The sequence below is a fragment of the Pezoporus flaviventris genome, unplaced genomic scaffold (genome assembly GCF_033815535.1).
Source record: "Pezoporus flaviventris isolate CSIRO_AGI_PZ_B2104156 unplaced genomic scaffold, CSIRO_AGI_Pfla_v1 ptg000005l, whole genome shotgun sequence".
Lineage (NCBI taxonomy): Eukaryota > Metazoa > Chordata > Aves > Psittaciformes > Psittacidae > Pezoporus > Pezoporus flaviventris.
Window position 1 is genome coordinate 4,909,179 of NW_026892553.1, and position 25,322 is coordinate 4,934,500.

The 25,322-nt window shown below is 43.5% G+C and overlaps 1 protein-coding gene across 6 annotated transcripts in view; it reads right to left on the reverse strand.

Moving 5' to 3' along the window:
• The window catches only part of AMOT (angiomotin), a 58,247-nt gene that overhangs the window by 17,249 nt on the left and 15,676 nt on the right, over nt 1-25,322 (reverse strand). For 4 of the 6 annotated variants that reach the window (XM_061445741.1, XM_061445745.1, XM_061445743.1 and 1 more), the window contains 5 exons: nt 15,201-15,364; nt 12,843-13,761; nt 6,038-6,491; nt 4,069-4,213; nt 2,604-2,696 (listed from right to left, as the gene is read on the reverse strand). In XM_061445741.1, the coding sequence (XP_061301725.1) occupies nt 2,604-2,696; nt 4,069-4,213; nt 6,038-6,491; nt 12,843-13,714 (1,564 nt within the window). In that variant the 5' untranslated portion in view covers nt 13,715-13,761; nt 15,201-15,364. The remainder of the gene's footprint in view (nt 1-2,603; nt 2,697-4,068; nt 4,214-6,037; nt 6,492-12,842; nt 13,762-15,200; nt 15,365-25,322) is intronic. The other 2 variants (XM_061445747.1, XM_061445746.1) reach the window with 1 other exon arrangement.

Genomic DNA, 25,322 nt, shown 5'->3' on the forward strand with positions numbered 1-25,322 from the left:
ACCCAGTTTTCAGGAGTCTTTCACTCCAGAGGTGAAGGAAAGATTCTTCTGGAACTTCTTACAAGAGAGAGAATGCAAATCTAGTACTAAGTGGGGAAAAAAACAGGGACATGGCTTTCAAGGAAGAGGAAGATTTGTAACCCTGAAAAACAAGCATGGTACCTTCAAGTACTAGTGAGAAGGATTAGAAGATGCATCACTCAGTACAGTTAGGTAATTTGCTCTGATTACACAGATGGTTAGTGACACTTGGCACCTCTTTAGGTACAAGCTTTCAGCAGCAGAAAACAAACTTGGTGGTTTTAATTCCAGAGAGATTAGAGAAGAGACAGCAGACTTCTGTGCCTGAAAAACTTGTGCTCCTTTCTTTCACACTGACCCCACAAACATGAAAGCTGTTCTGCCTGGGGTAGCTGTCCTCCTCCTCAAAGTAACACCCAGTTGTCCCACTTTGCTGTCAGTACCATCAGAGAAGACAGAAAGCAAGTGAGCAAATGAGAACTCTTCGGTCTTCCTCTACAGCACTTAAAAATGACACTCTGGACCAGAGGCACATATATCTGTTCTGTCACTGCTTAAAGCAAACCTGCAGCTCAAGAAAGCCTTCTGCCCAGCACTGAGAGCTCATGTCTGATCCTTTAAAGGCACCTAAGCACAGCGGCCAGCCTTTTGCTGCTGCTCTGCAGAAAGCTGGACCAAGTGGGAGCAGTTCTGCTATGTTTCATGAGCAGGAAAACTGCCTTTATAAAAAAATAAATGATAAAATAATTGAGGACTGGAGAAATTATCACACAGAGGTGTAAAGCAAAGCCACAACACAGAGCTGATGTCCTCTGTATATGCTGTCATTCTCAGCTCAGGCCAACCAGCTATAATGATAACATTAACACCCTTGCTGGATATATAACCACAAAATACTCCCTGGAGTGATCTACACCCATCACTGATGACACCAGAGAAACTGCATTCCAGAAACCAGAATCCCACGACAAAGGAATGAGGATAAGGAGTGTAAAGCTTGAAAAACAGGAACTAGATCCTGGGTGTTAGGACAGATTGCATATGGAATACAGAGTTTGTGCAAGCATGTGCATTAACTATATTTACAGGACCACAATTATTCCCTTTCTTCTGCCAGCAGAGAGCCAGGAGCAAAGCTTTAGCAACACGGGGTAGCTAAAGATTCCCTCCTGCTAAGGAATCAACGCAGCCCACACACAGGTTGCAAAACAAACCTGTCCACCAACAGCACCCAGAACTCTCCAAACCCTGACTGCAACTCGGAGCTAGCTTGTGACATGAGACAAGGACAAACGCTAATGTCACTGCCTACCTATTCTTTTCCTCACCTCTTCTATCCCAGTATTTCTCCTCCACCCAGGAAATGAATTGTTGACACTGTCAGCACACTAAAATGTGCTGTAGAAAATGGCAGAGATGAGGCAGGGTGGCATTAAGCCAGCAGGTATCAGTCAGTGCCTGCAGTCTGTTCATCTGTAAGTGCCTGCAGTCTGTTTGTTCATCTGTAAGTGCCTGCAGTGAGGCTTTTGGAGGTTTTATTGCAGACTTTTCCCCAAACGAGAACAGCTTCACTTGACAGGTACCTACAGCACCCATAGAAATGCTGGGACTAAGGAAACGTAGCACTATGGCTTCCATGTTCATACAAAAGGAGCAATTGAGTGTGGGGCCTCACAGCTTTGACCTCCCCACCTCTCTGGGTGAACCTATGAAGTCCACCCAAACAGTTTGAATATGAGACTAAACTCAGACTTTTCACTACCACCACGAGTTTTGAATTCCCACCCTGATGATAGCCATTTGCTTGCAATGTAATCCACAAGGAATAAGCTAAATAAAACACAAGAGAGGGATAGCAGCATTTGACAGAGTAAAAGCAGTGTGTTACACCACAGAAAACCTCTATTTTGAAATTTTGTTGCATTAACTTTTTATATAACAATTGGAGAAAAGTGAGCATTGTCAGAAGGGTGGAGTACACCATGGGATGAGAGAAAAGCTGGCTCGCCGCCGTCAGCCTCAAGACATTTCAGTACAAAGGAAAAGCAGCATTTCACATCCGTCATTTTGGTTTGCCATGTGATAAATCCACTGCTGTGGACAGAATTCATGACCCTTACCCAACCCAGCATGCTGCATGCAGTGTTCATCCCCCTTATGTTTGCAGAACTGGATAGCACAGTGGCAAATTAAAGAGATAGGAGACCTACCAGGTTCCAGTCTCGCTGGCCTTAATTCATGCCAGGACTCTTGTCAGCCTGAAAAGGTTTAATTCCAAAGGGGACAAAATAGGTGGCCAAACTATCCTGTATATTATGGCGGAAACACTAATCTGGCAGTTTAACTGCAAACTATGTTTGCTTCAAGAGCTGAAAAAGGGCATCAAATGGACTTTACATACTGACAGAAAAGGAATTTTTTAATCCTTTCTCCACTGCCAGTTTTGGACTGTCACTGCCCTGGTTTCCATCCTGGTAGAAAACTGACAGATCTGACCTACCGTAACCTGCTGCATTGTTATCCCTCCCAGGATGGCTGGAGCACTGGTACTGACCCCACTCACTAACTCACTCATAACTCACTTTGTGCAAAGAGTTGAGAGATGGTTTTCCGATTGTCTTCAGACCCCTCAAATTCCTTCTCTGCCAGCTGCTTGTTGGCTGTCTCCATGCGCTCTGCAGAAGTTTTCAACAGAAGGAACACTAAGTCATTAAAAACTTTCAAGGACTATGTCACATCTGTTCAGGACATTTCCAATGCAATTCCCCATTAGGGGAACAGACCTCCTGATTCCAGAAGCTAGCATCCACTTTTGAAAAGTTTCCAACTATGTCCTTCAGAAAATCTTCTCAATGAGACAAAACAGGTTAAACAAAATCGCAAAGAAATTACTTTAAACAGTGACAACACATAAAATGTCTATTTTTTCATTTTTTACAAACACTAAGACACCTTATTCTTTCCACCCAAATAAATCTCACTGTGCAGTTAAAAGATTCCCTTTTAATTCCCCACTAAATCTGAAGAGTTAGAAGATTAAATCACTGTTGTCCAGTTACCTGACTTTAGGTGAAACAGGAAAACCCTAAGGACAGGTTACTGGCTCTGCTGCTGCAGGCTGTTAGGAATTTATGTCAGTCTATGAAAGTAAGAATAAAATGTTTATGCTGTGTTTTATTATGAATAAGATTATATAATGCAGGCCCTCATGTACTGTCCCTCTCAATAGCACTGGCCTTACTTCTTGGATGCAAAACATTTTCTGGGAACACAGTCTCAGTAAGAGACATGGGGCAGTGAGAGCAGATGACACGCAGGACAATCAGAAGGTGTTTGCAAAAAAGATAAGTTTAGAGTTTAAAAACCTGATTGTTCCCTTTAAACACCCCAAACTGCAGACGGTTTTCACCTGTCAAGCTAATGGCAAAACTTTTACCCATGTTAAGGTCAAATACTATTCAACATCACTCTCTACTGTCAGCCATCATACTGCCTCAGCCTCTTAGCAAGAACCAGACACTAATAACATCTCACTCTGGAAAAGGAAGGGAGATCCAAAAAAACAGATGCCTACACTGATAAGAACTGACAAGACCTTCAGGAAGAACAGGCAGTCTGCAGTTTGTATGTCAGTGCAAAAAGGTCACTGGACAGGAAATAAAGTGAACATGCCTGGTGTGGGATTAGGCAGTCAGCAAAACGTCTTTCCATTTGTATAAATGGAACAAATTGTACAAATTGTGTCTAGGATATAAGACAAGAGAGAATTCCAGGCTTGCATCTGGTTTATACTACTTGGCTTATCACGTGTTTCTTCTCAATGAGAGACAGGCTGGAAATGAGAAACTACAGGACCCTCCTAAACCTGTCGTTTCCATACTTGCAGCAAGCACTTAAAATCTTAGGCTGCTGAACATACCTGAGTATCCTGTCACAGTCTAGTTGTCAACAGACACAGTAAATTCTGCAGCAGAAACTTGTCCTGCCAAGGAAGTACAACAATAAAAACACCCCAACATTGAAGAAGACAAGTTTTACTTCATTCACCTCTCAGATCTCTGTTGAAATCATGAAGCCTACGAATTTCTCCTTCCAGTTTGTTTCTCATGGCCTTTTCCAGGGCATCACGTTTAGAGGATGATTTCTCCAGGTTTTTGTATGCCTCTGAAACTTGCTGAATTTCTGTTTCCAGCTGCAGTAGAAGTGAAAACAAGCACTTACTATTTTATCACTCACAATTATTCAGGTTCTGAAAGGAGATCATTTTCTCTCAAGTTTACTTTATTGAAGAAACCTACATCTATACATCAAGTAAAACAACAGCCTCAGGTTTGTGGTGGCTCCTTCAGCATAAAGGACACCCATGGTTCAAAGATCTAGACTCTCCTTCCAGATTCTAGTCCTGTTTACTCAATACAAAAGCACAGATAAAGCAAACTGAAGAAGTGCAAAGGTAATCTATTATTTTCTAAGATAGGGGCAGTTTGGCACTACTGTTAGTCTGGGCAAAAAGCATTTATATAAATAGCTAGTGTGGTATCAAGAGAGTAAGAAAAATAAAACAAGAAAGGCAGACAAAACTATGCTACAAAAACACTACTGTCAGATCCTGTGTTACTGATGAACTCTGCAGCTCTGCAACTGTTAGGGTCCAAAAGCCATAATCGAATCTCCTGATGTTCTCTGTTCACACTTCCACAACTTAGTTGTTCTTTCAAACAGTCAATTTACTAAATGGGGGGAGGGCAACATTTGCAGTAAAATATTTTATCCTTCCTTCTAAGCCTTTCGTGTGAAGCTTCTCTGATCACTACGAGCAGAAAGAGATTCAGTTCGAACTCTCCTTACTAGGCATGCTTCATTGCTATGGAAGCATGGATGCATGTAACAGCAAACTCCACCAGCACAGCAAGTGATCAACAGGAGGGTGGAGGAAAGTGCATTTTTACCCTTCTTTCATTACCAGGAAGCTGTCAAACATTTCTCTAAAGCATTTCCTGGCCAGAGACCTTCCAAAAAAACAAAAAAAACCAAACCAAAACAACAATATGAACATATGTCCCTGGAAAGAGGTAACATAGGGAATCATGAGTGTGAAAAGCCAGACGGGTCACTTGAACTCGCACAAGTGTTTTAGGCAGCCACTCATTTTTATGGCCCTGGAGACTGCTCAGTGCAAAGAGTAGAGCAAGACCCACAGAGTCCTCAATTGCAAGTAGCATCAGCCTCTTCACAGCTGCAAGGCACAAGCAAAGCTGACCTGCTGCCCAGTTTTAAACCACTGGTCATCAGGAAGTTATTTCTATGAGGCTACAATGAACACACCTCTACACATGCATGTTAATGATGGGTCTCACTGGGATATTTCTTTTAAAACATTTTAGCACCACTTTTTCTGCTTGTTTCATAAAGCCAAAGTAGCAAATAGGTCCATCCAAACCAAGATATTAAGGTTTCACAGAAATACTTCGGCATTGAAAGGGCGACAAAAGAAGTGTTAGTTTCAGTCCTACAGTCCAAATGTCTTTAACGTAGCCATAGCAGCCTTGTACTTGCCTTGCACAGAGTCCTGCCAACCAGTTTTGTGGCAATGTCCCCTGTTGCCTCCTTGAGTGACTATGGTCTCATGTCATTCCAATCAAGCCCTTTCTGCAGTCTCTAAAGTCTTTTAGACTGATGGGAAAATGAAGCCTGCTGCTATCCTGGGCATAAGAACACTGGCTTTAATTTAACAAAACAAGCCAAGCAGTCAGCCTCTTCAAGACAGCTGATGAGGATGCTCTTTTGAGCATGGTCAGTAAACTATTACAATAAAACTGAGGGCTTTGATTTTATCTTCTGACAAAGTTAAGCTGCTGCCCTAGGGGACAGGATACAGACTAATCAATCTGCATGTAAAAGACTCCCAAGTAGGTAATCAATCCCTTAGGCAAGGAATGTAACAGCTGCAGATTAGATGATTCAATTATGGACAATATGAGACACAGGAAAGTGCCTGATATCCCAAAACACCCACCTTCTGCAGCCGGGCTACCTTCTCATAACATCCATCCAGCTCCTGTCGTAGAGACCGGTTCTCTTCTGACAGGATTTCCACCATCTGCTGGGCCCTGGAAACTATGGCAAAAGGATCTACTTGCATCTGCTGATATGGGGAAGGGATCTGCTGAGCCCGGGACATTACTGAATAGGAATCTCCTTGCTGCTGCTGCGGTCCTAGGAAGGGCTGGCATAGTCGGTACAAGTCCCCCTGGTGGACTTGGTTTGATAAGAATGGCTGCTGGGTCCGTGGCAGAATTCCAGGATCTCCCTGGCTGGGAGTCAGAGGTTGCTGATGCTGGGAAGGGGACAGCCTGGATGGCGGTGGAGACTGAAGCAAAGTCAAAGATCCCAGGGATGTCAAGGAAGAAGTTGGGCTGTGGTGGTGAGGTGGTCTCTGTTGTAACTGCAGCTGCACATCTGGGTTCTGCCTGGAAAACAGAGAGCAGGAGCTCCATCAGTCATGCAGAAGATGGTGCACAAACCCAGTGAAAAGGTGTGGGCTGACCCATGTAGCTCCTTTCCACAGACCTTCCCACACAAAAGACTCATATACGAGCTTTTCCTCATCTAAGTTTGTTATTAAAAACAAATTCAAAATCAAATCATTATCAGAAAACATATTACAAATGCACGAAGGTCCTTCCTCTTGGGTCTATGTTGTACAGAAACACTAAGAGAAACTCCATTAACAACTACTGACCAAAATTGTAATTTTTCTCCACATTTTGTGGATAAAACAACTAAACTGTTAGGAATGGGCTCTTCCATTCTGTCCTGAAATATGTCATCTCTCATGAAGAAAACAACGCATTTTGTTCTGCAATCCAGGATACAGAGTTAAAGGGGATGGCTAAGCTCTAAGCTAGCACCACTGATGTGAACTTTCTGAAGTATCAACCAACAAGCTGCAGCCTGGCCAAATGAGACAGTTAAAGGGTCTGAAAACCAATCTAGGAATCAAAACCAGGCCTTTCATTCTGAACCACCCGCAGCTGATTTGTTTACTGCTCCTAACAAAAGCCACTGCAGGGTATCAAAGACACATCTAGGAACCTGAAACCTGCTTGAGTCTACCACACAACTAACTCCAAGCTACACCAGCTCACATTTCCCAGGCGCTGGAGATCCCCAGCTCAACTTGTGCTGCTTCAGCCAAGTACAAAACCTCTCTTAGAAGATTTGTGTGGATGTATTGTGCCTGGATGACCTCAGGAGGCAGGTTTTGCTTCCTCCTCCAAAGATAGTCAACCTTTAACTTCTCTGGATGTTCTTTATTCTAACAGTTGAAGTCACTCCCTCTCCATGCTGCATCCAGGCTCTTCTTAAGCACAGACCTCAGCCTGGTGCAGACCCAGCCCGGCAGTTCAACCTGTTCTGAAATACTCCTGTTCTGATGAAATTCCCCAATCTTTGGGATGCAGTTCAACCCTGCAGCTGGAAAAGTATATGCTGTTGTTCCACCTAGCCACAGCTGCTACAGAATACCCCCACGGTTGCCTGTGTTCCCAATGTGCTTGCTCTGCTGAGCACAGCAGAGGTACTGGATGTACAGTACAGCCCACAGCACAGCTACCCCACCACACTGAGAGCATTAATGGCACAACAGTTGAAAACAGCAAGCAAGAAGCTGAACTGGGAACTCAAGGGTTACACAACAGGCTTCTCAGCCGATATGCTAACGCTCAGCATCATCCTTCCTGTTCTCTGCAGAAAGAATGTATCAACTCTTCATAGGGGTCCAAAGAGGAAATGTCTGCGTTACTCACATCTGGCTGGCAGTGCACAGAGGAGTTTGGACGTTCTCAGCCCAGCACAAGGTTCACTCTTCAGTATCATGCATCTCAGGTCTCATTTTCCCTGCCTTCCAGCAGAGAAGGTGCACAGAAACCTCCAAGCTCACATTCAAATTCCTTAATGGGGACACAGATCTAGTCTTGTCACTTACGAAAAACCAAATAATTATTGCTCTAGTTACTGTTTTTCTCTTCTTCACACTCAGGTGACTGTGGCCCCTACCAGCAACATTATTTCAGAAGCTGTATTTCCCCAGAAATGATTCTATGCAGCATGAGGATCTCAGGGGTGATGCAGAAGAGAGACGTGCAATTAATTTCCTCAGGAATGTGCAGCTTAGTAGCAGCACTTTGTTTTTTTTCCCCTCCTGGGAGGCCAGCTCTACTTATCATTGCATTTACCTCATTACCCTTATTCGCCAGTTCTCATAATGAAGAATGAGGCAAACCCATCACATGCCATTCTGAAGGTTGTCTGCTTTGTCTCAGGTGGTTTCCAGCTCCTTTCCTAGCTCACCCAGTTATGCGCAGAGTTAAAACTTTCCATCTCCAGAAACCACTCATCTCCTTCAGATTATTCTTTACCTGACACCTCTGTTTTGATGTTATAATCAATTAGGGAATAACCCTGCTGTGACATTTAATCTCTGATGACCTACAGAGGTTAGATCAAAAGAGATACGCTGCCAGCCTGCCTCATGGATGCAATAAACCACATTTCCAATTCTGAACCGATACTCTTCCAGTCTGAAAACAGTCTGAAGCAGTTACTCAGACTGACTTGGTGTGTTAGTGTTATAAGCCTATTTAGATGGACTGTTTAGACGTCAAAGTTAACAATTTGAGCTATTTGACTAAAAGCATCTCATCAGAGACACATGGGCAGAATCTTGCCATTTCTGCAGAACCTGAGAGCTAATGAAAGGAGCACAAAGATGTCCAAAGGGAAACGACAGCAGAAGCTAAATACTGAAGGGACAGTCTTTGTAGTGACATGCCTGGTAATGACTTTTTTTAAAACCTATTGTAAAGAACAACTCTAGGAAACCATGGCTGAGCATTTCTAACCAAGAGACATTTCCAAGATTTTCAGCATCTTGGCTCTCACATCCAAACCCTCTCACATTCTTGAAACACCAATCTTGTGGGTTCAAGCTAAAACAGAATAGCTGGGAGCCTCTGGTTCTGTGGCATTACCAAAAGCACTAGAGAATCCAAAATGTCCCAAATGTGTTTATATTCCCAGCAAAATGAGGTAACACAACATCCTAACACATAAAATCCCAGCAACCTCATTAAGATCTTCCATGCAAATTCGTACATATTCGTTCAAAGAACTCTTTAGCATCTGCTTCACTTTGTCTTATTCTGTGGGTTCACTCTACCTGGTTCTGAGATTCCTCAGATTAACATGAGAATTGCAGAATTTGTTTCTCTGGTAAACCAATTTTGGACTGGAGATTCCGAAAGGTAAAGGAATGAACCCAGCTGCATTTCTCAATATTTTTAAGTCAAGACTGCAAAATTTCAAGGTACAAATGACTACTGGGGTCACCTAACAGAACTGCTGATAGCACGGTAGCAGCAACTTCCCTCCATGAAAGCTTCAGTCCTTGAGTAACCCTGCAGTAGTCATCAAAATTCCATGTAAGAATGCAGAAAGACTCTCAAAATACATGGAAAACAAAATTACACAATCTCCTTCCATTTGCCTCAGTGTCGTGAAGAGCTCAAAACCCCAAACACAGGGAAAAAAAGCCTCAGAGCAACAATTCCTCCGGGTCTTTAAGTCTGAAAACATAACTGTAAGGGCTTCTTCATTTTGAAGACTGTATCACACAAGAATCTCTGCTTCCCTTACAGCCCCTGGCGCGTATCAGAGACACACACCAAGTACAAACCTGGATTTATGGTTCTACAACTACAAGGGTCATGTTAGCTTTTAAGTCATGAAGACAGAGCTACGGAGCAAGGGCAGCTCTGCAAGCAATCCCAGCCACTGGGAGTTCTGAGGCTGCCAGGATTGCAAACATAAGTCACATATGTCTGCAGGTAGGGCAGCAAAATGGGGAGGGCAGAAATGCGAAGAGATCAGGAAAGGTCTCTGGCTTGTTAAAGTTTTTTCTGCCTTCCCAGCTTCTCCTGCCTGTTTCATGTTCAAGAAGCTACAGCTCCTCTCTCTTCCACAGCCCCCCTGCATGAACAGGGACACGCTGACAGCAGGAGGGAGCAGACTTCACTTCATTAGGCAGTTGAAATCAAACCAATGCATTTTTGGTCTGCTTCCCAGTCATACCTGATTATCCCCCACTTTGATGCTGCTGAGGGGAACGCAGTGCACAGAAGCAATTTACTAATTATGGGACAAATTCTACAGACCTCTTTCTCAAAAAGTTTCTGTGAAGTCAACAGGATTAATCACCGCAGCAGGAGCTCAGTCATTTGGGCTCCCAGCAGAGGATGGCGCTTGAATCAGAGACAGTGAGCTTCCTCTGCACCCAAAACTGCATCAGCTCCCACTGTTCTGCCACAGGAGATCCTGCAACCCCACGAGACACCGAGCCCAAGGCACCCATCTTCCTCTCTTAGACCTGCAGGTTTGTTTTCATCACCAGTGCTAATGTGCAGTGGAGCTATTTGGGAGAGAACTGGATTTCGGAGCTTCACTTGCAGCCATCCCTCTTCTGAACTGTCTTTACAGTTTCCAAACAGCAGCCTGGATGCCTCCGGCATGCCCGGTATTTACATTAAACCAACATCATTAGCAACACATACGTGTTCCCAAACCTACACCGCCCAGGAGCAGGTGAGGCAAAGTGTTTGCAGACTGGTTTAAACTTACCACACAGCCCATTCCTTTCCCAGACTGGGGAGGGTGAAGCATGAGAATGCTGTGAATTCCCCAATGTTTATCTTGCTCAACGAGTTTTATTTAAACCGCATCGTTAGGTCACCCTCAAATTCCCCCGAACAATGAGGGGAAAAACCCGCAGCAAAGGGTGCGGCTTCGCCAGCAGAAAGAAGGGGCTTTGTTTCCTTGACACACAGTTCAAAAAATGCACATATTTACCAGCCCAAATTAATCCCCATAAACACAGAGCTGGGAAAACTGGAGCCTCGGAAAGCACTTTATCACCCCAGCGAGGCTGCAAAGACACTGCTCAGCGCTGCCCAGAGCCAGGCAAATGTCCTCCTGGAAGCTGAGGGCCTTTAAAATCCACACACCATCACCCAGCTGCACCTTTAGTAACACAGAAGGTTTCTTGTCTCAGTGACAGTTTCTCTTACAAGTGTGTGGGAGAGGGAGGGGAAGAGAGGACTTGCTCCCTTCCTTTGCTACGCTGCTCTGTAATTTATGGATTAGTCTTGCGATTGTTCTACTGCATCAGCATTCGCTTGCAAAGGAAACCTTTCCTCCGTGCAGCTATTTAGGTTAAAAAGTAACCTCATTAGATTCCCAACGCTTTGAAGACAAATTTCAGTTGCTTCCCCTACTGGAAACTTTGCCAGCTGAACCTTTCTCCTCCCCCCTCCTTTTCCCCCACCATGTTCTTTCAAAGCAGCCAGGATCCATCCAATACAGACAAAAATCACCCTGTCTAGAAGAGCTGACTGTTGGCGTGCTTTCAAATACCTCTCCCTTAAACAGCAAGCAGGCTGCGTCTTAGATTCACTATATGCAATATTATGAGTATTTCTGATGCAGTATAACCATTAAGGATCTGTTTCCCTTTCGTGTATGCACGGAGATTCAAGACCTTTGCATTTGCAAAAACATTTGCAACGAGCTTCTACAATCATTACCCCCCCAAAACCCTTTACTTCCCCTTTTCCTGGCCTCTTTATTATTTATTTAGCCAGATCAAAGGGCCTTTTCATCAGGCTTGTATGCTGAAGTCATTTCAGATCACAAACAATGGTGGACAAACTCTGAAAATAGCTCCCCATAGGACTAGGAAGGTTCTGAGTAGATTCAAATTCCCCAAAGCTCAGACTCTGCTCTCAAATACAGACCAGTTACTTTTTCGTGCTCCCCTTCAAGGACAACACAGTATGTGCAAATATCAATGCATAGAGACCTCACCATTTACTCAGTGTAGCAACACCCTCCTCTTTATTATCCTTTTAGCTTCAAAATGAGGCCAAAATCATTATACCAAATCTCACCTGGACTTGGACAGAGATGAGATGCTAAGAGAACAGGTTAAGCCAAGCCATATTTTCAGCCCACCTAAATAAAACTTCACCTTCACCCACATGGACATCAGTGTTGGCTTAAGTCAAATCCAGTTCCTTACCTAAAGGAAACCAGAACAGGCTGAGATTTCAAATGATGCAAGGAAAATGTGTGAAAGCTAAGCTAGCAAGCCTGGGATGAGGCACAAAGCAAGCTCCATTTCCCACTCTCACACTCTGGTCCGCTGAATATAATGTCTGAGAAACAACAAAGGAAGTTCAGGTGATGGCTGTTACCTGCACCACTGTTGCTTTCAGTCACTTTCTCCTTTCCTACATAGCATTTAGATGCAGTTTAAAGCTAAAAAAACCTCTTTTGTCTGGGCAGATGTAATTAAATAACAGCTTAAGTCTTGCAATAAGTAACTGCAAGTTTCTACAATGAATCACACCCTAACTTTGGCTTTTGCAGCAAACCTTTTGTAAGGCTCTGGAGCCTCAGCGTTAAAACTTCCCCATGCCATAAACTCAAGCTGACTCGTTTTGTTTGTCGGAGTATTTTTAGTTTGTGTTTGTTTTGGGTTTTTTAATAAAGAGTCAAGCCTCTGTAGGTAGCTACTGAAACATGTTACAGTCCTTCCAGACATGGTCTGTAGCTGAACACAGTATGTCATCTCACATAATACAGATGAGATCTGTGCTGAAAGAAAACCTGCCTCAGGATTGAGGGTGATGGACTGAGTTTTATCCTGTCATTCCACGTCATTCAGCATGTGGCTGTCAAGGAGTTTGGTTTAAGATCTTGCTTACCTGACTGACCCATACTCAGGGGGATGTTGATACCTCATCATTGGCCCATCAGATCTTCCCTGCTGGTTCATGCGATGATCACTATAGAAATGTCCCGAGTCCTGAGGTTTGCAGTTCATAGATGGGGTGGACATATTTTTGTATGGATACTCTGGAGGAGGACCCCGCTGCTCCATTCCTTTCATGCTGGGCTGGGAAGGGGCCTGAACCGAGTTCTTGTAGAACTCATTGGAGCCAGAATTCTTATAAGGGTCGCTGGACTGCTGAGGAGAAAGCGGGGAGAGGGGGGAGAGAGGTGCGCTTGTGACAGGCGCGTGGGCCTTGACCCCACTGGTGGCCAAGGACAGTTGCATCAGCCTCTCGCTCAAGGAGCGGACGTGCCCTTGCTTGAGGTCCTTCAGTCCTTCATCCTGGTGGACCTTCCCTGGGCTCACCCGCTGAACCGTGGGCCGCCCTTCAGTCCTCATCTTTTGGTTGGTGACCCCTGTTACATAGAACGCTGCCCCGACACTAGCATGTGGCTGGCCCCTGAAATACTGTGACTGCACTTTGGCTTCCTCATAGGTCGGGAGATCCTCACTGTTCTGAAGTCGTGGGGAGAGCTGCTTCTCCATGATGCTGTTGTCCACCTGTATCTCCTGGCCCTGGGGCTCCTGACGGGCAGCATGAGTCACAAGCTGGTGGTCCTGGGAGCTCAGCCCTTCGTTCTGAGATGCTGGACTCCCAGTGCTGTTGAAAGGGGGGGCATTTCCTGTGGCTTGCTGGTGTAAGGCAAGAAGGTTACGGTTGTCATTTGGGTTTCCGTATCTGAGCTGCTCCTGCAGCAGGCGTTGTAAAACTGTCGTAGCTGCTTGCTCTTCTGAATTCCTCATCTCAAACTGTGGTGCCTTTTGGGTGGAATGTAAAAGCTGCCCTTGACCTAAGGAAAGGAGACACGGTTATTAGCGCCTGAGTGGATCAAGCAAGAGACATTTAAGAGCAATGGCTTGAAATACAGGAGAGAAAAAGCAGGTTAGATTACCAAAGGTTCTCATAACAATGGGGTCATTAAGGCCCTTGACCTAAGAAGGACTTGCATGCCAGGGGGCAAAGCTTCGAAAGGTGATGAAAGGTGACTTGAAAGTTTATAGGAATATCAATGGACTGCAAGCTGTAGGATGTATGCTGAATACCTCAGACAGCAAGGCTGCTTTCAGGCAGAAAAGGAGACCTATAACTCCCAGGATGATGGTAAAAATGCCTAAGACCTGTTTGCTTTACATTTGGGGCTACCAACAGTGAAATACACTCCCCATATTTGCAAGCAGACAAGGATTAAAGGGTGAAATCAGCAATTTGTTGGTTTTAAGGGGGTGGGGAGGAGGGAAAAGAGAGGCCCATTGAGACAGTATATGGTTCAAAGGAAGTAAAGATATCTCTTAGCTTAGATCGTTTAAAGCAATTAATGAATACCTTGTCAGCCAGCAGGTTTTTAGAGTTATGAAATACCCTAAGTGAGATCAGCGCCTAGTCTCCCTGCTGCAGAAAGCACAACGTACTGGTGCAAGTGAGGACTTTGCAACTTTCTGCTATACAAAGGCAACCAAATCTTCACACATCTAAATACCATCAGCTGAATGCATGCAAATGCAAGAGGAGGAATAAGAGTTGTCTGACCTAAGGAACAGAAAACGACCTCTGAGTGGCAGGAAAAAACACTGTGCATTAACTAGAGAAATACAAAGAGCCAATGTCAAGCACATCCTAAGTACAGATTAAGTCAGTGACCAGCAGTGATTACACTTCACTCAGTCTCCCAGTGGAGCCAGCAATTTGTCATGGAAACTCATGCCCGCTGGCCTTGCATGAGTTGAAATATCCAAAATTAATGATACCTCTGAGACATTTAACTAAAAGCAGAGCTACTTTTGAGCTAGAACAGTCCAGAATAGAGAGCATGCTTTACTTGCTGGCTAAGCTGCGGCACTGCCCTAACAGCAGAGTGCATATTGGCATTCTAGCACTTTATCTTGAACCCTTTTTTGTGTTTAACATTATCCCTTAGCAAAAGGTAACTTGCTCCCAACAGCTGGTTCCGTGGCAAAACCAGGATGGACTACAGGAGTCAGACCTGAAGGGTCTGCTTTGTTCTGTGTCTCCACAACCACCCAGTTACCTCCCTTGGGCCAGCCTGCTGCAGGAATCTATCCCTGTGATACAAGGCCTGGACACATCAGGCAGACAGAACCCTTCTGCAACCGTTAATGAAGAGAAAGTCAAAACCCACCTCGCTCCAGGCTGCCTCAACTAGGAATTCAGGCCCTGTTAACTGGCCTGTTAATGTGATTCTTCTGAAATCCTAGTTGAAGTGGCACATACCTATTTCCTTCACTTTGACTTCCTTGGTAAAGAGCAGCAGTTCTGCCACATGGGGGGACACACAGCCTTCCTCATGCAAGTCCAAAATCTCCACTCAGAGATGGCTTCGGTCTCCTCTTCAGTAGGCCAGATCACTTGACACTCTCCTCGCTTCCAAAATAATTCTGAGGAAAGCATTGAAAACATTGTTTTAATCAGCAGATGAGACCCCAAGAATAATAAACCTTGGCCCATATTTCAGATTTTGCTTTTGTAGCTTCTCATTTTCTCCCAGAACCCAACAATTTTGGTCCCTTTAGAATGAATGAACCCCCCTGTCCTCACAATATACTCCAGCTGCTGCTTTAATCACGACAATTTCTGCTCCAAGATTAAAGGTTGCCAAGTAATGCTTTGTCCCATCTGTGCCTCCAAGTGAAACAGTGATTAAAACCCGTTAATTCTTTAACTCCATTGTTTTATTTTTTGCTAAGAATGAAAGCTGCAGCACAGATGATGATGCCCTGTGCTTATGGCTCCTTTTCCAGTGGTGCCATAGATTTCAAACTACAACAGCACAAATCCTTTGATGAACAGAGCTATGGTTAAATGCTTTATGAACTTCAACATATTATGCCTCAGAAATGTCTGTGAGAATGATCAGTATACGAATATTAGCTTTATTTTACAGACTGGGAAAGTGAGAGGAAGAAAAGGACACTGAATGCCAGAAATATACTGCAGAGCACAGCTCTAATTCCCAAAGCATTCTTTGATTATGTTATTTTTCTCTTTCAGAATATAAAGCACTGAAGAAACTTTTAACCATTGAGGTTAAAATCAGGAGAAACATGTATTTGGGCATGTTATTCAAGAAGCAGTTAAACAACTACTGAAGGTGTCCTAACAAAAAAGGCAAAAGATGCAAAAGAAGTGGAACATACTTGTGCATACAGTATGCTTGTACTTTAAGGGCAGAACTAGTGAAATTAAAAATATTCATTGAGATGGATAATTTAACTTAATTTCCTGGAATGTTGCAAAAAAACCTAAAGGGAACAGATGCAGTGAAAGAATGCAGACGTGGATACTTCTGTCTCTGCCTTCTTATGGCACACATCCACACCCCCAAAAAATTATCTCCGATCTGCAAGTTAAATACTTGAGGTGTCAACAGCAATTTCAAGGCACATGAACAATATCTAAGCAGAGAACAAGGCTGTGCTGTGTGGTGTGGTACTTCAAGATGGTGGTTGAAAAAAACATCTAATGTCAAATTCTTAACTGGTGACTTAGCTCGAGAGGGATATATTGAAAACAGCTGCCAGCAAATATGCAGTAAAGAACCTTTAAACCAGGCATTAAGATACCAGATAACGAGAGCAACTTCTAGCCTCTTTTCCCAGTGTTGCACAACACACGTTGAGGATTCCTTGTCCCCCTCACACCAGCATCATCACTGACTCTTCTTCTTAATGCTTTTTTTTTTTTCCAAAGCAAAGCTGCCCTAAGCAACCCTTTTTATTAGAGCATAAAAAGGCTTTTATTATGCAATATGATGCTGCCTTTCCACCCAAAGATTTCTTTTGTCTCAACTGGAAAAATCTAAGGGGGTGGTGGTGTGTGTGTGTTTATTTTTTTAATACAAAGATACAACCCAGCTTGAGATTCTGCCTCTCAGCCTTAAAGATTTTCTCAACAGACAGATTCAATCTGTGCATGTTTAACTCCTTCAAACGTTCGAGGAAGTAATTCTGTATGCAACCATCTCACACACAGCGTTTCACTTCACAGCAGTACAAGCTCATTCTGCTGAACCTATGAAGGGAGGGCAAGTTCACACCAAAAGTATTTGCTGGAACTGAATATTACTAATTTTAGTGTGGATGTAAAGCAGGACTCAGCCTGGCAATCCAAACCAAAAGGGGGACAGAGATACAATATGAAGATATTCCGGCCAGCAAACCTCCTTTCTTTATATACCAACTATTCGCATCAAGCCTATTTTGTTTTATCCCATTATTTCTAATTAACAAAGAAAATCTTGTGCAACTAACTTGGGTGGCAGCATTCCTGAAATCTGCTTTCTGAGCGAGCTGGAAACTCACGGCAGAACCAGGGAGTTAACTTTTCTGTGTAATGAGACACAAAAATGAACAATACAGTCGGTACTGCAGCCCATGTGTTATTTATTTGGACACCAAATTCTATTTGTGTTAGGCTCTTCCAGCAATTTCAATTCTCAGTGTGCCAAAGATGGAAATCAGTGAGGTGCACTGGAAAAGTTGTTATGATAGAGCTGGAAGGAAATCAGAATAGGTTCTGTAGACATTTTAAGCAGACCTATTTGGGGGTTTAGCCTAAATCTCTTATGATGGATATGGCTGAATTCAGACTACCAACAACTCTGCAGAACTGGACTGGCTTATGGGTTGGATGGTGCACTCTCCATGACCGCAAAGCCCACAGACACTTCGTTTTTCAAGTGGAAAATTCAGTTTTAGACTAATTCTGTTCCAAGAAAACACTGTGAGGGAGATTTCCCGGGCTGAACCGATTTCACAGCTTGCTCCTGTGCACCACAGCTCTATCATTTCACTACCTTGTTCTAACTTCTAGCCCGAAATTATTCATGGTAAGTTTCCATCTGTATGTTCTTGAGCAAAACATTAGTCTAGAAGTGGTAGAACTAACACAGGAATTGCAAATACTTGCATGTATCCATGCTGAGATCAAGAATGGGCATAAAAAGGGAGGCAGCATAGGTACTATTTAAGGAAGAAAAGACCCATGTTTGCAGGGCATTGTGTAAAAATTCAGTAGCTGAGGCTTCTGTCTTCAACATCATGTAATTATGCACAGGAACCTTGCCAGTCCCTCATGAGGAAGAAAGATTAATAAAGAATTTAAAATTACAATACTGCCAGGCTGGAAGGAACCAAAGCAGCACATTTCTGTACAGCATGCAAATACTTTTGAGCATTATAAAAATAAACAAGCTTAGACAAGTGAGCTACTCACCACTGCTTGATGAGTGGCTATAATACTATAGCTCAATTAACCTGCATGGAGCAATAATAACCTCACAAGCAAAGAGAAGCATCTTCCTTGAGCTTGTGAAACGAAGAGGAATGCAAGAGTCCCTGTGAGGACAGCCTGTACCTACTTGCCCAGAAATACTGCTTAGCCAAGAAGTTAATTAGCTTACACATCAGGTGGGATGGGAACAGGTTCACCACCTCAAAAGCGCTGGAGAACAGTTAAACACTTTCAGTTTTACTACTAAATTTTGTGTCATACACAAAACAACGCAGTGACAGTGGCAGACTTCAAACTTAAGCAGTACATTTTGCTAAGTTATTCTGTGTTTTACTTAAGCAACGTACATGTGATCCTGCTTATCCTGGTTGGCAGAGGTGATGATAGGATGCTATCAGTTAGATGAAGTCTTTGGTTGTTTTTTAGGTTCAGAGTTATCTTCAGACATACCTGCATGCTCTAACACAAGCAGGGAACACAAAACAGAGATAGCATAGAAAAGGCTGGCTATGAAGTCCCTGGGCAATTGCAGAGACCAGATCCCACGCTGAGCCACCCTCTGTTTAATAGAAACATGCCTTTGCTGCGTGGCCTATGCAAAACCCAGCAGGCTGATGGACTGATCCTGCAAAATTTACTTCACATGAGTGTCCGTAAGACCACTGGAAACGTGCCTGTTGTGCACACACACTCGCTTTGAAGTGGTCAGGAATACAACTCACAAGGGCAAGGCCCAAAATTATTTAATGAATAGTGCAGGTTATCACTGAATGCTCTTTGGTTCATTTCAGTCCTACCCAAGGAGGAGGAAGGGAGTGAATGCACACTGGGATAGTCCTTAGGAATAAAGGTTCCCAACGTCTGGCGCCAACACCCAAACCTGCAAGGCGGCACACAACAAATCCCAAAGTTGTGACAGCATTTTAGCACCTGCTCCTGACCAAGAGAGGGTTTCAGCCTCCAACCATAAACACTTCCCCAGCTCCCATTCAACCATCCAACCCCTGCTTGCCCAGATCTGCTGACTGTGGCTCAGGTGATCCTGAAGGGTGGCAGCGAGCAGGTGCATGGAGCAGCGCCAGCATTACTCATCTTCATACCAGGAGGACAGAGTCATGGGGCAAACAAGAAAAACTTCCTTCTTTTAACTAAAAACAAGAACAATGTCACTGGGGGGTGCAAATAATGTGCATACCCACTCTATTAGATCATCCGGCAACTATAGCGAGAGGCCACCTGAACAGCCAAACACTGATCACGCTTCTAACAACTCTCCAAGCCAAAGGGAGTCCAATTTCAGCAAGGACTAGACTGTCTCACCAAGAGCCACCAGCCACCCTCCTCAAACATTCATGGTATTGGCACAAGAAAGCCTTGCAGGCCTGAAGAAAAAGCAGCTAGTCACTTGGTCTGGCTTGAGATAAATGAGACATCAACATAGGAAGAACCCCTCTAAATAACATCTCTAAGGAAAAAACTGAGAAGACCTTACTTGACCTTTGAATTGCTGCTCCCTCACTATAAAGTATCAATTTCTTCACAGGGAAGTACCTATAATCTTCACCAACATAATTTAGGTTTTATATTACAAAGGGGGGGGGGGAGAGAAGAACAAACACTTACAGAGCCTGGTACAAACAGGAATGTTTCACGGCTTTAAAGCATTTTGATAAGAATGCGATGGAATTTCAAGTTCCCCCACAGGATTTTAAAAGTCAGAGGGGCAGGAGGGTTTACTCTGAATATACCGGTCTAACAGCAAAACCAGTGTAGGTATATTCATCCTGCTGTTTGTATTGGGAATATTTCTACGTGAACACATCCCACCATTCAGTTAAACTGTTCTGCAGCACAACCAAGACTACTCACATCTGCAGAGACAACCCTTTCATGGCATGCACTGCAATTTCTGCACAGTTAATGAAACACTAACTTCATTATTAACTTCATAAAAGCCACAAGCTCACCTTTTAGCCACCTTCCTGATAAAACCAGATCAAGCTTACCCACATTTAGTCACATCAGGTCTCATTTCAGAGCACTGCCTCCCAGCACATACCAAGCAAGACTGATCCGCTTCAAACTTCACAGACTTCCAGTCATTATCCTTGTGGAAGTGGGGAACTGCTGTAAGCCCGAGCCACAGTTTTAATTCAACATCAAGTTTTGTTTTGTCTTTTAAGAATGCACCACTTCTTGCTGCTGCGAGCACTCAGGCAGCGCCTTGCTTCTGTCGTCAGCAGCCCCTGTCCCACAACTATCCCAAGTATGCCTTAGCACCGTTTTCATTGCATTGTGTGGTTTCTCCATTCCTTCACTGATTTAGTCCAGGCCTCTCCTCGGGGCTCTCAGATAATGAAAGCCATGTGAGAGTAAAATGTAATCTTCAAACACGCAAAGCAGTTTCATGTGCATTATCAGAAGGGAGCAAAATGTTGACAGTGCATCATTTGTCCCTACTGATAGGATCAGGCTGTTTTAATTGCTGGTGAGATATACAAAAAGATTAAAATCACCACCTGTGTTAAAAATAAAGTTCAGATTCAAACCTAAATCTTAAGTCCTGAAAACAATAGAAATACAACCCCCAGATTATCTGTTTCATGCTACCTTAAGGTATTTTTGCCTCCTATCTCCATTGTGACATCCTGAAAATACGTATCTTGACACAAATACAAACCGCAGGTGGAGAGGGTGTAGAGAAGAAAACAATCACGAAGGCCTAACTTTAGCATGGAATTTTCTGGCTTTTTCTAGCATTACCACAACTTAAACTATTTTAAGCTGCCATATGGAGGAGTATTCCCTATTTCAGAGAGCAGTTTCACAGAATTCAACAGGACGGGTCACAGAACACACACAGCAAGCAGGCACAGCCCCTCTGGTTTCTTTTTTAAAGGGATGCTTTTTGCTTGCCTTTATAAACAGTTGAAATGCAGGTAACATCACCTGACAGTCAACCTAACAGTGCTCATTCCATGACGCCGCAGCTCAAGGAAGAGAACAAACCTAACGCAGTGCTGGGACAACTCAGTATCACAAAACAAGCCCATTTTGGGATCTTAGTGGGTAGCACAGGTTAAAAAGACGGATCTGCATTTTATCTTGTTAAAGTAAAACCCAACAGAAGATCCAGACCACTGAATTTTTAGAAAGCAAAGATGTTATAAAAGTGGGGTTTGGCGTTGTTCTTTTATCATGTGGGCTTTCATGTGCACCTTGCAGAAACCTTTAATTACTTGCAAGACGATTAACTGAGCCTCACCACCACACTGGGAGGAAGACACTACTACGTTTGCTTTAGTGCAGCGTTGATGGGCTAAATCCTGGCCTCCATTTATGTTTTTGTTGCCACAACTATGTCACTCAGCAAATTGACTTCTTTCAATGTAACTAGTCCAGCAACCACTCTAAAGCAGTTGCAGTTACACTACGAAATAATTGGGTTTAGGTGTATTACTTAGGAAACCTTGGATAAACCATACCAGCAAAACATCTTGCTAATATAAACTTCACCACTACTAGAAAGATTTTCCATCATAACTGGAGCAGCAAATATTTTAATCATAGATCCTGCCTAAATGGTTTTGATGGAGGATGTCGGTAGCCCAAAACTTAGGCCAGCAGAAGGCAGGAGAACTTTCTGAGTATTTCCCACAGCTGGAGAAGGTACTTCTGCAAGATATCCATCCCTAGCAGTTGCAGAAATGAAAAGTTAGAGCTACACAATATTCCCCTCATGAAGGAAACCTGCACGCTCATGTTTTGAGTGTCAGCAACTAACGACACATCACGATCTTATGCCACTTAAGCACCGAGATGTGCTAAGATGAACTTCTGCACGCACAGAAACCACAGGTAACATGTTGTTCCTCAAGCACAACTCTGAGATCATTAATCCTGGCCCAGCTCTCCTGCAGAGCTGTAGTCCATGCCAGCAGGAAATGCACCGAGCTCTCCACAGCCTGAGGAACATTACTGCTAGGGCTCACCCACCTGGGAAACCTGCTGTCCCCTGCCTCGCAAGGCAACATGTAGCCAGTGCTCCCACGGAGCCCTCTGCCTCCACAGGCACCAGCTCCATGTCAGCTTTTGGGATTGCTCCATGGAAACACCCCTTCAAAATGCCACCCGAGCAGCTTGGGACAGGGCCTGGGGCCTCCCAGACACACTTCCTCTTGCCATCCCTCCTTCTCCAAATCAAACACACACCAGGGTTTCACCAGGCAGCAAATCCACTCTTCTCCTTAGGTGCTAAGATGCTTTATTACATTTTTAAGATCCGAGTGCTCCACACCCCATCACAACTTGGCAACAACAAAAGCTGGGGTTTTCATATAACTTTGGAGCACTCTTTTCAGCCCGCTCTCTACTGATCCCTGATCTTACCCGAAGGAAGGATGGAACATGCTATTTAATTGCTCTCGGTTTCCTCAACCTTTCTCATCCTGCAGTAAAAAGTGTTTCAAATTGGTTTTACCTAATATAAGTACCAGCACTCACTTGCGATGATTTCGGTAAATACAGGTCATGGATTCTTCGTGCACCTCTGCAGCCTATCATACGCTGGGTTTATGTTCTCTGTCTCCGGGAAGATGAAGGCTTCAGCTTTGTTTCTTTTCCAAAAGACAGCGGGAAAACAAGGAAGATATGTTTTCTCACCCTGTTTTTCCCAAGCCCCACAACAAGAGGGGTTAGCCCTAGTATGAAGCAATAAAATGTGTTTCAGCTGAACACAGAACCACCCAAATTAGAACAGCAGGAAAAGTCCACCAAACTCTGAAGTGAACAAAGTCACTGCAATGTGGAATTAGTTTCCTTGAGGGTTACAGTAAATAATCCTCAAAGACGAAGTAATTCTTTCAAAAACCAAGTTGTGTAGAGACACAAAAGCATTTCACAGTAAACATTCCCGTGATACAGTTCTTAGACAAGGCCTTACAAACACTAACTAATTCATTAAACAACAACTTAAATTGGTTTAATTCATAGACACTCATATAAGAGAGCTACTCAACAACATCTTGGTCTGCAATTAGACACTGTAAGTGCTTTGCTAATACAAATAATTGCAAGGCCTTTAAAAACCAATTTTATTACATCAGTGAACTTCTTTATGATTTAAACAAAGTCTTGGTTCTATATCCTAACCAATACCGATGGACCTTATACAGTCCAACAGCAGATATCAAGGAAAACGATCAAAGACCTCTCCAAACTCCCAAAGAATTTCAGATATTTAGTATTTTCTTTTTTAATAAAAGGTTATTTTAAGCTTAGACACAACCAAACCATGACAAGAGTCATTCTGAGAGAGGATGGAAAAGCAGAAAAGCAACCAGTATGAATGGCAGTATTTGTCTGTGAGCCCCTTCTGCAGGACCAAGAATGCAGACTGCGTGCCAGTAAGACAGGAGATGATCCAGCTAGGAGGAAAAGGAGCGAGCACTCACTTCTCCAGCAACAACCTGCCAATGTGGGAGCTGCTCATAAGACAGCATGACACATCGACAACCCTCACCAAGGATGATTGCCAGGCACAACAGGAGACTCCAACATACGCTCTTCCTTCATATAACCACTCTCTACTAAGACATGATTTTAAGGCTTTGAGAATTCTGTTTCCATAGGCCTTTTTGTTTTGTTCTCAGTTTCTTGTTTTGTTCATGCCTTCTTCTTTACAGTTCCTATTAATTCACCTATTCACTCTGCATTCACCATCTCCCGCTTATATACTATGTATGGTTTGCCTTGAATGACCATTTATACACAGATGAGTTTCAAATATATGCTTACTTAAAAAATTACATTCAAGGCCAGGCTGGATGGGGCTTGGAGCGACCTGCTCTAGTGGAAGGCGTCCTGCCTGTGGCAGGGGTTGGAACTGGGTGAGCTTTAAGGTCCTTTCCAACCCAAACCAGTCTGTGGTAAGTACAAACTCCATCAGCCCTGAAGAGCTTTCACTTACAGGCATAGCAGGCAAGTCAGACCAATGTTATATTGCATATCTAAAAATGAACTGCTCCTAGGAGCTCCCTTACATTATTATTCCCCAAAGTTGCTGAGATTTTTTTGTTGTCTCAAAAATTACATTTCAAGGCTCCTCTGGAGAGCCAAGTAATGCTCAAGAGTTGGGTATTTGCTGACTTCAGAGCTCTCCATACAGCATAGTATTTTCACATGGATACAATTTCAGCATCAAATACTTTTGCAAAAGCTGAAGGTATGGCCACAGCATGGAGGCTGCAGCATGCAATTCTTCCTGTGGCCAGCACCGCATTCCAGAGCTGTTTGGGAATACACTCTCTGTCTACAAGGGTTTAACAACTGAGTCCAGCCAAACTGGACTCACAGGGCAGCTATGTGCCTGTTCTTTCATAAAAACAATGATTTAAAGTCTACAATATGATGATGCCATATATGGGACACGTACAGAGAAAATCAGGCACAAGAGGGTAGATGCAAGTCCAATCTAGAAAGTAACCACTCATCAGAAAGTAAGACAAGCAAAGAATTCCTGAAAGCAGAAAAGCAGCTTACAGAAATCGGTCGTGGTCCAGATTCAACAAAATGGACTAAATCATTTTGACAAATCCCCTACTGCTTCCTGAAACTTTATAACCCCAGCAATAGGCAACTTGGAACACTTCTATGAAGAGCCAAGAGATCCAAGTCCTCTCTTGCATTTCAGTGGATAGAAGAGGAGAAAGAGAGCCTTGAACCTTATTGCCAATCACCAAGAATGGCTGTTCTCACACTATTATAAACATTTGGTCTCCATGGAAGGGGGATACCTAGCAGCAAACATTGGCAACCAAGGACATTCCACTCCCACTATAACATCCACAATAGCAAGGAGAAAAAAAAAATCCATAGGGCTGTTTCAATTAGAAAACCTTTGAGAAGCCTTCTTCAAAAGTGAGTGTCTGAAATACCATGAAATATGGGAATGTGCAACCACAGTTAGATGGGGGAAAACAGGCATCTTACTGTATTCAGAAAGCATTTCTGCTTCACTCCAAAGTGGGAACATCTAATAATCCAAGAACTGTTTGCCAAGAACAAGGTCATCGTTTTCTTTTTAATTCAGAACAGAACCTAACA